The sequence below is a fragment of the Lytechinus pictus genome, chromosome 10 (assembly GCF_037042905.1).
Source record: "Lytechinus pictus isolate F3 Inbred chromosome 10, Lp3.0, whole genome shotgun sequence".
NCBI lineage: Eukaryota > Metazoa > Echinodermata > Echinoidea > Temnopleuroida > Toxopneustidae > Lytechinus > Lytechinus pictus.
The window spans coordinates 31,736,603-31,749,102 of record NC_087254.1 but is presented as its reverse complement, the minus strand read 5'-3'; the positions used below and the strand labels follow the sequence as shown (position 1 = coordinate 31,749,102).

Genomic DNA, 12,500 nt, shown 5'->3' with positions numbered 1-12,500 from the left:
TTCACCTATGACCATTTCGTCTCATAACCAGTTGGTCTAATATTTGTTTTTATTTTCATTGTATTCATTTTGCCCAATTAACACTTAGTCGAATTATACCAAATGGTATATGGATTAAATGCCCATTGGACCAACTGGAGTGGACGAAATGGCAAGTAGACCATGTGGATATTGGACAAACTGATGGTAGACCAAATGATAGTAGATGAGTTTACATTTGGACAAATCAGCATTGGACCAAATGAAAATAAACCTCTGATTATAATAGCTCACTTGAATATGTTGTCGGCGTTCATCCGAACTGTCGTATCAGTCAATCGATTTTGAGATTTTGGCATTTGAAAGTACAAGTCCTATTCATAACTAAATTTCTAGGCAGCAATTTATTAAATTATTTTCTGAGATATGTGGAGATTTTCATGGCGATGCCGTACAAATTTTTGATAAAATGCGCAAATCCCATTGGAAACGTGTACAGTTGCAGAGCGATACAACATTTTGACTGACCACGATTTCATTGCGGGGTGTCAGCCAAACTGTTGTATCGGCCATCTGCACTGCATTTACTTTGCACATGAAAAGCGATACAACGTTTTGAATGACCGCGCGCATTGAAATCGCAGTCAGGGTTGTTGTATTCCCTTTGGCGTTTTTGTACGGGGGAAATCTAAACCACCCAAACCGAAATTACGAGCATGTAGCTCTGTTGCGATATTTTCTCTGATCCTTGGTTTTGTGTAAAAATAACTAAGGAATCCTTTGTCAAGCAATTGTCTTGGTCTTTCCAACCATGTATTTTTCTAGCAATGAATATGTTGTAAGGCTGGAGAACTAAGTGTGAAAATTTTAATTAACTTTGAAGTCGATTTTCACTGAAATGGGTTGACCGCCGACGATGTGTCCCAATAAAATTGGATTAATCAGCATTATTTACACAGGGATTCTCAATATCAACAAGTTACGATTCATACGGTACTGCATGCATTGTCAAACATGCTTACCCAATCAAAATGATTATTCTCCCAAATTTGAAAATATTTATATTCAGCTTTTGTTGAAAATAAACAAAAAAGAAAAAAAAATTCTCATATTCACCCCTGGGCTCGAACCCTCGACCCTAAGGACGCAAGTCTGGTGCCTTATCAACTGAGCTACACTATTTCCCATAGACTAATACACATAAGCACTATTTCCCATCGACTTACACATAAGCAAATTGAGGGGATCTCAAATCCAATTTTTCAAGAAAAATACGGGCATGATCCCGGCTTTTTATCAGAAAAATAAGACCAGATTGCGATAGCTTACAATCTCAGCTACATTATACTCCAAGCTAAGAGAAAACCGACGATTAGAAATGGAGATATGGCTCGCGAAATAGAGGAATGTAAAATCCAGTTTTGAGAAAAAGCCATTTCCCATAGAGATTGCACACAAAATGAGCGAAAATGACATGCCTCTATAACTTGCCATTTTTTAGGATGATCCGTTCCTTTAAATGTTAATATAGCCATTAAGTTAGAAAGAGTATGTATTCAGCTACAACATATAAAAAAACTGGGCGAAAATTGACCAATATTTACGGAGTTATAGTCATATTTGCAAAATTATTAAAACGTCATAAAACAAAAATGGAAAATTTTAGTTCCGACGCCATTTTGATGACGTCATGATAAAATTTAGGGTCAAATGTGACATGAAATCACATCTACAATTCATACTCTATCGGAATATAAAACAATATTTGAGGGTCAACGGACTATCCGAAGAGTTATATTAAATTTTGTAAAGGCATGTTTTTCCACATATTTGGCCTATAACGCGCGCGTGCGCGCGTTATTAAAAATTTGATAGAAGCTTATTCCTTTACTACTAGTCGTAGAAGGTTGATCAAGGTATCAAATTAATCAGAATTTAATAATAAATCCATTGATGCAAAAGAAACGGCGATTTTACATTGCGTAACGACGTTACGCGCGTGAACGCGCGCTAAAACGCGTGAGCGCGCAAATTCTTGAAATGCTTCAAATGACCTGATTCGTACTCTACTTTGATCAAAAAGTGATTTTGAGCATTTTAAAATTTTGACGCGCGCGTACATGCGCGTCGTGACGTGTTAATGACGTTTGATCACATGGACAGCTGACCCATGATCTGAAGTTAATATTGTTCATTTTTGATGATTGATGATGAAGATATTGTTGATAATGTGATTTTACAAAATGGCGCGTAGATGACGTCACGATGACCATTTGACGTTGAACTTGTTTCGTACACATCACATTATAACTGTGCATAATTGATAATAATTTGATGAAAATTGATAGAACAGTTTTTCTGATTTTGGTGGAACAAGAAAAGGGTGGAAAAAGAAAAATAAATAAAAAGAATAAATAAATAAAAAAGAAAATTCGTAGAAACACAAGAGGTGATCTGTCAACAGACAGATCACCTAATTAGTAGTAGTAGTACTGTAGTAGTAGAAAAAGTAGTAGTTGAAGTGGTAGTAGAAGTGGTAGTAGTAGTAGTAGTAGTAGTAGTAGTAGTAGTAGTAGTAGTAGTAGTAGTAGTAGTAGTAGTAGTAGTAGAAGTGGTAGTAGTAGTAGTAGTAGTAGTGGTAGTAGTAGTGGTAGTAGTAGTGGTAGTAGAAGTGGTAGTAGTAGTGGTAGTAGAAGTGGTAGTAGTAGTAGTAGTAGTAGTAGTAGTAGTGGTAGTAGTAGTAGTAGTAGTGGTAGTAGTAGTGGTAGTAGTAGTAGTAGTAGTAGTAGTAGTAGTAGTAGTAGTAGTAGTAGTAGTAGTAGTAGAAGTGGTAGTAGTAGTAGTAGTAGTAGTAGTAGTAGAAGTGGTAGTAGAAGTGGTAGTAGTAGTAGTAGTAGTAGTAGTAGTAGTAGTAGTAGTAGTAGTAGTAGTAGTAGTAGTAGTAGTAGTAGTAGTAGTAGTAGTAGAAGTGGTAGTAGTAGTAGAAGTGGTAGTAGTAGTAGTAGTAGTAGTAGTAGTAGTAGTGGTAGTAGAAGTGGTAGTAGTAGTGGTAGTAGAAGTGGTAGTAGTAGTAGTAGTAGTAGTAGTAGTAGTAGTAGTAGTAGTAGTAGTAGTAGTAGTAGTAGTGGTAGTAGTAGTAGTAGTAGTAGTAGTACCTCCTGCCAAAAAGCTTCCACAGAGGGAATATAATTTCTGAAGAACCCTAGGAAAACAATGGGTCAACAAGAGGGGAATGAAGTCTATTTTAGAAAAAGTAAAATTACACTTTCTGAGGTATAGTTATTCTTGAGAAGTTGAGATTAATATTTCTATTGTATCATGTAGGAAACTGGTTTTGAACTAAGTATAACCATCTACAATGTTTACACTTACAGTAAACATGTACAGTATACTGTGTACACTTCTAATTCTCCATGAATATCAAATACATGTACTCTGCTCTTGAAAGAAGATATCCGGACAGATTTAAGAAACCATATCATACTACATCGATCGTGTTCACACTGTATTGACATACCATAAGAAAATACTGGTTATGCAAACAGACAAGATATCGATTGTTACCATGGTGATAACACTTCTGTCTGAGAGCAATGGCTGTAGACGTTTGCAGGTACAGGAAATCAAAGAGTTGTAATTTGAAGACAGTATTTCCCTTCGGCAGTCCTTACTCAAACTCGCCGTCTGTTTCTCCTAAATGAGAATCCTGTACGTGTATGTACTGGGTATACATGTAGGAGCTGTCTAAAGTGAATATTATTTTTATAGATTTGAATAATTTTATTTTGAAAGAATTTGTTTAACTCTTCCAATGCCACAAAGAGATTTAGCATTTTGAATCGACAATCACTTTAATAACAAGAATATTTTTATTGAAATGCAGTTGTATGTCCCGGGGGGGGGGGGGGGGGGCACTTACATGTACATTGACGAGTGGATACCATGCATGACCAAAAAAACATGTAAAAAGGATCTCTTTTTCAAGATGGGGCATGTTACGTACGTAACGTAAAAATGATCTATATTTCGCTAGGAAAACTACATGTGGTACTACATGTAAACCCAATGAAAGTAAAGGTAAAACCTACGTCCGTGACATAATTAAGATATCATTGTACTTGTTTAGGGGATCAATTCAGGGAATACTTGTCAAGGGTACCGTTTTTTGTCTCACCTGCATAGCAGAGTGAGACTATAGGCGCCGCTTTTCCGACGGCGGCGGCGACGGCGACGGCGACGGCGGCGGCGACGGCGGCGGCGACGGCGGCGGCGGCGGCGGCGTCAACACCAAATCTTAACCTGAGGTTAAGTTTTTGAAATGACAGCATAACTTAATATGTATATGGACCTAGTTCATGAAACTTGGCCATAAGTTTAATCAAGTATTACTGAACATCCTGCATGAGTTTCACGTCACATGACCAAGGTCAATGGTCATTTAGGGTCAATGAACTTAGACCATGTTGGGGGAATCAACATCAAAATCTTAACCTAAGGTTAAGTTTTTGAAATGTCATCATAACTTAGAAAATATATGGACCTAGTTCATGAAACTTATACCTAAGGTTAATCAAGTATCACTGAACATCCTGCATGAGTTTCACGTCACATGACCAAGGTCAATGGTCATTTAGGGTCAATGAACTTTGGCCGAATTGGGGGTATCTGTAGATTTACCATCATAACTTTAAAAGTTTATGGATCTGATTCATGAAACTTGGACATAATAGTAATCAAGTATTACTGAACATCCTGTGCAAGTTTCAGGTCACATGATCAAGGTCAAAGGTCATTTAGGGTCAATGAACTTTGGTCAAATTGGGGTATTTGTTGAATTACCGCCATAACTTTGAAAGTGTGTTGGTCTAGTTCATAAAACTTGGACATAAGAGTAATCAAGTATCACTGAACATCCTTTGCGCATTTTAGGTCACACGACCAAGGTCAAAGGTCAATGAACTTTGGCTTAATGGGGGTATCTGTTGAATTACCATCATAACTTGGAAAGTTGATGGATCTTTCTCTTGAAACTTGGACATAAGAGTAATCAAGTATCACTGAACATCCTGTACGAGTTTCAGGTCACATGATCAAGGTCAAAGGTCATGTAAGGTCAATGAACTTTGGCCACGTTGGGGGTATTTGTTGAATTACCATCATATCTCTATAAGTGTATGGGTCTAGTTCATAAAACGTAGAAATAAGAGTAACCAAGTATCACTGAACATCTTGTGCGAGTTATAGTAGTTTTCAAAATCTGCACTGCTGCTATATTGAATCGCGTGATGCAGGTGAGACGGCCAGAGGCATTCATCTTGTTTCCAATTCTTGTTACGGGTAGGGTTTTCACATGCCCCTACTTGTTTAGGGGTGCATTTTCGGAACATGGAAAATACTTGTTTAGGGTGTTTGAAACCCTATGGTCATGCATAGTATCCACTCGTCAATGGAAGTGCCCCCCCCCCCCCTTGGGGTACATGTACATTGATTGTCAATTAGATGGTAATACACGTCTTGAGGGAAAAGGGTTATTCAGAATGAAACAAAATAATAAAATCAGTGTTGCAGCCAGGGTGTAAGCTTACATGTACAGTGTATGTGGACATTTTATCAAACAACTATTTATGAAAATGTTTTATCTTGATAATCAACACATGATTAAGACGGAGAATATTACAAAAAGAATTCAAACATGAGAATGCATTGAGGACAATTCCAGACATATAGGCCTATAAATAAAGGCTCGGTATAAAAAGGTACATTGTATACACGTATTGAGAAATGAAACAAGTGTTTGGATTCTTCTACTTTTAAATGTTAGGTACCATTACAGAGCCTGAGAAAATGTTTTAAATCGTGTAACCTGATATACTACATGTATGACTACATCTAAAGTAGAAAATCCATTTGAAACTCAAGGAAATATTAAAGTTCACGCTTTAATCTACATGAGAACCATGTGAATATTACAATTTTCTTTGCTATACTATCTTTAGTTGAAATCAGTACACGTTTTCCTCTTGGGGTATTTTCAGAAATGATGCATGTATTCCTAGGCCCTGTGTTACAAAGAGTTATGATTGATCAAATCAATCTCAACTGTATGGAAATCCATCCATACCATATTTTTTTCTACAGGAAATTTGCACAATCTCCTTAGTAAACAAATAGAATCATACTGAATCTTTAAGAGAATGATGAATGTATATGTGTATGTATATGTATGAATAAACATATCTAGAAAATAATTTGAACAAATTTACATTTTAGATGTTTATGATGCTGGCCGTCCATAGTTGTGATTGATTGGATCAATTGCAACTCTTTGCAAGATGGGGCCCTGATGTTTATTTTGGAATTGGAAGCCATGTCAAAGTTAAACTCTGCATGTTATCTGTTACAAATTTGGATACATGAGTCCATATTTCCTTTCAGTGCCCATTTGTTTTGAATGATCATGCTGTTCTGTGACATTGTTGCTCAAAGGTTATATCACCAAAAACAATGAGTGGGCATAAAAGGAGAAAGTTTTGAACCATCATCAAGGAAGTTTAAAGCAATGCTAACATGATAACACTGATTTTTTTCCCCAAAGGGAAGTATAATCACCCAGTTTTCTTTTTATCTTAATAGTTAAGATAAGATAAGATAGATAAGATTTATTTTATTTATACACGGTTAAAAAGCCCAAACAGTTCACAGACTGATTTCCATTGGGGCCGTGTGGAACATACAATTGACAAAGTAAACATTTTAAAATCAGTGTTTAACGAACAATATATATGGAACAGAAGCATCAATGTAATATTACAAGGCAATCATTGAAACGTGAAGAGGAGGGGAGGAGAAGAAAAAAAAAGGAAGAAGAAGAAGGGAAAAGTGAGAGGGAGACGAAAAAGAGAAAAGACAACAGAGAAGATAACAGAAGAAGAAAAGAAGAAGAAGAAAAAGAATAATAATGATAGTAAGAAAAAGACGAAGAAATTATATACCGTTTTCAAAAACATCAATAATTTACAACATGAAATATCTATCGGTAAATTGGAACAAAGCGATGCATACATGGTAATAGTAAATGTGTACATGGTAAAGTAAAATGTCAAAGTAAATACATGTTTCTATAATGGACAAACGAGTACAAGAAAATGAATACAAGTCATGATTTATCAATGATATAAACTAAACATACAAAAATGTCTGGAAAATTTATGATAACTAAACATGCACTGAAATTAATTATAAAACTTATTTAGTTAATACTCATGCCATATAAAAGCAAAACATATGAAATGGTTGGAAAATAATACATGTACTGGGGACAGAAAATAGAAATTGTCTGTTGATGTTTGATAAAGACAATTAAACAGAAAAATAGTCATTGTGATCCATATCACACAGATAATCTCTTAATACCTGTTTTGAAATTGTGTTTCGTTTGTGCCGCTTGAATATTAGTGGGCAATGAGTTCCACATACTGGCGCCTCTGTCCATAAACATGCGCTTTGCAGATTCAGACTTTATTTGCATTATTTCCAAATTGAGATTCCCACTTCTTGTGTTATGTGATCTTTCTTTAAGGGAAAATATATTGATTAGATATGAAGGGGCTAAGTTATTGAGTATGTTAAACATCATTATTGCAACACTTTCATTCCTTTTCTTTTCAAGTGTATCCCAATTTAGTTCATTTAGATTATCGTTTCCGGATGAATCCCAGGCGGTATTATTGATAACGCGAGCTGCCCGATTTTGAATCTTTTGGAGGTTATCTTTTAAACATTTGCCGCAATTTCCCCATACTATATCACAATATGACAAATGAGATGAAATCAGGGCGTTATAGACTAGAATCATTGTATCCTTGTCAACCATACTTCGTATCGATTTTAGCATAAACAAACCGCTACTACATTTCTTCTGCACATTTTGAATGTGTTTTCCCCATGACAGATTTTCATCTAAAATTACTCCTAAATGTTTACATTGGGTAACTCTTGTTAGGGGGGTTCCATCAATGTGAATATTTAGCGATTCATCTTTGAATAGTTTCAGTCGATTTCTAGTTCCTAGGACAATATATTCAGTTTTTTTTATATTCAAACTAGTCTTCCTTTCATGAAAATTATAAATGACTGGAACAGTGAACGAGAACAACGTAGCAGTCGTCTGATCGTTCGAGTCAACCTCGTCGTCTGCCCTTGTTCGCTACAGATGCGAATACTTTATATTTCACTCAACTTGTACGTGTACGTACGTCCACGTGAAACAGCGCAATAACCAGCGGGTCATGACACGCTGCCCGACCCGGAAGATTCGGCGTACCATCGCCTGGCGACCCGATCAGGTGATGCAAAGGTGCAACTTGTGCACACTTGCCCTTTCACTTGCTTTGATTCCTTTTTACGCGAGTTAGGATATATATGTTGGAGATCAGAAAGCAATTTCAAATATGATAAACATAATGCATCGTACAACTTACATTAATTTTGTGAAAAGTCACTGAAAACTGTGTTTTAAAAGGGAAAGGTTGATCTTCATGCTGGGCTTGAATGGTTAAAAAGACGTCACTCACGTGCACGTCGACTATGATTTTGGAGAACCGCAAAATGGATGTGGCGAGGTTCTCGATTCTGATAGTGGACATGTGTAAGGACCTGAGGCATATGGCAGGCCAAAAAATGACGTCATCTCGTATCAGTCGTCTATGTCGACGTGCATTTCTAAAAGTGCTCACTGAGCTGATTAATTGAACTTGTACTGTAAGGGATTTTGTAACAATTGGCTATCCATAGTTCAGTGTATTATGCCTATTTGTTCACAAGTTTTTATGGCACTATTATTTTTTCTCTGAAAAGGGAAGTATAATCACTCAGTTTTCTTTTTAAATCTCAATCTTACATTCATGACAATAATAGGCTTATAAATATGAGAACTATGTTGCTCAACATTATTGTATAAAGCTTAATATCTTTATGGGAAAGGGGTCAAACCCACAGTAGACATCACCTATGGGACAAGGCTGTACCATTTCACACTTCCTCTTCATTAAACATTAACGTAGCTGCTTATTTCATATCCTGGTTGTTATGGCAGGATACGCTGAGGAATTCATCCTCCTTTCAAATCCCTCCCATATTCACAACCAAAATATCTTTTAGGAATGGCTATTTCCTGCGATATACTCTGCAGAGCAATGCAAAATTAATTAATTGTTTTTGTTGAAGTTCACCAGTGTTAAAATAACATCCTACTTTATTGACCATTGGCCATGTCTAATGCACAGTAGGTAGGATAGCCAGGGATACATACAAATTCATTCCAAGTAATTGCTCTTCATATTTCAGTGCATTTTTATCAAATTGTTTGGATTGTGTGGATACTGTCTTCTGTGTATACATTGGCACATACACTCAATGTAATACACAATTTAACATTGAAGTGTTTTTGTTAGTACATGTATTTGAAAAATTCAGAACTTTGTACTATTATTTTAATTAATGTGAATGTACCTTTGCTCCATTCCATTCACATACATATTACACACAAAAAACACGAAAGAGATACAAATTCTGTTTATTTTTCGTCTTTCTGAAATAACCTAATAACATTTTTTCCTTACAATTCTCATCAATCTATGTCTCTTTTTTTTCTAACAGGTTAAATGCTACATTCATGGAGTTCATTTAGAAAATCAGTATTCATGAGCGATTCTTGACAACCTCCCAGTATAAACGTGACTGCTACAAGACATCATGTGCCTTCAGGCAGAGAGAGTGGTGAAAACACACTGGTCGTAAATCTGTAAACGGATCATGTATCCTTGCTTTCTATGCTGAGGGAGATGTTATGGATGCAGAGGATTACATGTAATTGCGCTTAAAATCAGTGCGTGCATGGAATGACAATGAGCGGTGTCCTCGTCCGTGATCAGAGAGTTTGGTAACATATTCCCCAAACAGGCAGGTTGCATTGAGATGTCACCGTCACCCCAGCCCGCCATCCATTATTCATCATCCCACTGTCTCCGGTTTAAACAGTGTCGGAGCACACGGGAGCGCATCCCGGCGGGGAATTAAGAGTTTACGCAAGGCTTTCCGAGGAGGACGGTGCGTGCACGGTCCGCCGCATCCATAATTGAGGTGAGGAGAGCCCACCTAGGTGCAGCTGTGCGGCGCTTCGACAAACAGTCATTTCACGCTCGCAGGAGCGGGTAAAACAAATCGCTCTCCAAACACACATACACACACATGCAGAGGGAAGTACATAGAACCTCCTGCAGTTCCATTCCAGTAGACTGCCATCCAGCCGTGCTGCAAGAGGTGTGATTTGATTTTCAACTTGAGGAAACATTTAATGGAAACAACTCTCTCTCTCTCACTCGGCTTTCCTTGGCTTGATTGCATTTCCCTAGAGAGAGAGATGATATATCTGTGATCCCATACATCCTGCTTCGTATTTCATTTTGATTTGATACATTAAGGAACTCACCTCCACCTTGTATGAGATATCAATATTTGGAGCCATTCATCATTCATCATGAATTTCGATTACTCTTGCTGGTAACATTTGAAGGGCACCATAGAGATTCAAACATATGGTTGTAACCAAACAGCTCCTCCCACAGATTTTACAAATTGATTTCATTCCAGCCTTTTGCTGTCGCCGATGAAACAGCATCATGGCTATGCTCCAGATAATTCTTCTGTTGTTTTTCATGATATGTTCCTTCCTAACCCCGGCGTATCTTTCGCAAGAATCAGCAGCACAACAATGGAACTATTGCGTCGTCGGGGCAGGTCCCTCTGGCCTACAGATGGGGTTCTTTCTGGAGAGGGCGGGGCGCAATTATGTCATTTTTGAGAAGGCAAACATCAGTGGGGCGTTTTTCACCACCTATCCTCGACATCGGAAGTTGATCAGCATCAATAAGAGACATACTGGAAAGACAAACAAAGAGTTTAATATGAGGCATGATTGGAATTCTCTCCTGAGTGATGATGAAAGTTTACTAATGAAGTAAGTATAAAATTCTTTATAAACCTTTATTCAATATTGCTAAAACATGTCTAGGGATGGTGATTTTCCATTAAACAAAAATGGTCTATTCTGTTTCAAACTTCATCTAATGTGGAAATTCTGTATTGTCAGAGTGGTAAATCCAAGAAATTTTCACATGAAATGTTCAGAACTAAAACTGATGTTCTATATTGATTCATCAGTATATATAGAAAAGTCATTGTACTTTGTAGTATTGCAGTTTTCCTGTTGATTTCTTTGATGCAATATAAATGTAACATGATATTAATATCTACTTTAGATCAGCATAGCTTTGTAATTTGATGTAAATTGGGTTGTTAAATGACTTTATTTTGCAATTGATAGATCAATTTTATTTGTGATCTAGTAAATTGATTCATATGACAAGGCATTTGATTGACTTTTGGGTGTGTTTTTTAATTGCAATTCCTTATTTGTTACCAACTGGTCATAGCTTTTGTTTAGCTACAATGGCACAGAAGGAGAATGAAGACTGATTAATATGATTGTCATTGTACTGTATTGAGGACTCTGTGTAGCAATCACATGAAGCTAGGGGCTAAAAGCATGTATAGTACGGGTTTATTTGTCATCTGTGTCATTAAATGGCTCATGTTGCTTTGTGACATGAAACACGCACAGCTCATTAAAGTGCTCAAGGAATAATGGTAAATGAATGGAAACTGCATTAGCAGGTCTTACTATTCTTGATCATGAGTGATAGCAGATTTAATATTACTTGTAGTTGGAAAGGACCTCATGGCATTTGATTTTTGTTTTCTTCATTCTGGCCACATGTACACTGTTGGTCACAAATTACCATTTCATATCCATTTTCTAATGTGCACTTTATATCAAATTTGAAAACATGTAGCCTACAATTATTTTATCTCCATACATGTAAATGAGAAATTATCACCCCTTTCTTTATTTAAAGATTTGTATCAGTTTTATTTGATTCATCAATAATATCCTGAATAATTTGTCTAATTTTGTTAGGTAAGCATGATCAAGTGCAGACAGTTATCTTTACATGAAACTGTATACAAATGAAACTCTCTATCTCTCCAAGACTTCTATCTTTGCTCTCTCTCTCTCTCCCTCTCTCTCTACCTAGTATATTATATCTTGCGCCTGATAAATAATGAAATAATGAACCGGAAATGTAACCGCCTCTGAGAGATATGAAAGAGGCTTTGGTGATTAAAATTTCAAATGGTTTTCCCTCTGATACAGGCATTACTCCAAGGAGTTTTTCCCTGATGCTGATATTTACGTCAAATACCTGAATGATTACACAACCAGACTAGGCCTCAATGTCCAGTGTAACACAGAGATATCCAATATAGCTAGACATGACCTACCTAATATGAATGGACAGTACTTTACTATGCAAGATCAGAACGGCAATGGATACCAATGCAGGTAGGTGACAAGACCACCCCCCCCCAAAAAAAAAAGGGGGGCTACTTTTTTAAGCTCA

General features: G+C 36.7%; 1 protein-coding gene across 1 annotated transcript in view; it reads left to right on the top strand.

Annotated features, from left to right (window-relative positions):
- Positions 1-9,636: 9,636 nt before the first annotated feature.
- LOC129269479 (FAD-dependent oxidoreductase domain-containing protein 2-like) overlaps positions 9,637-12,500 on the top strand; it is a 22,133-nt gene continuing 19,269 nt past the window's right edge. Inside the window, exons 1-2 of the mRNA XM_054906983.2 lie at positions 9,637-10,996; positions 12,254-12,442. Coding sequence (XP_054762958.2) covers positions 10,659-10,996; positions 12,254-12,442 — 527 coding nt within the window. The 5' untranslated portion in view covers positions 9,637-10,658. The remainder of the gene's footprint in view (positions 10,997-12,253; positions 12,443-12,500) is intronic.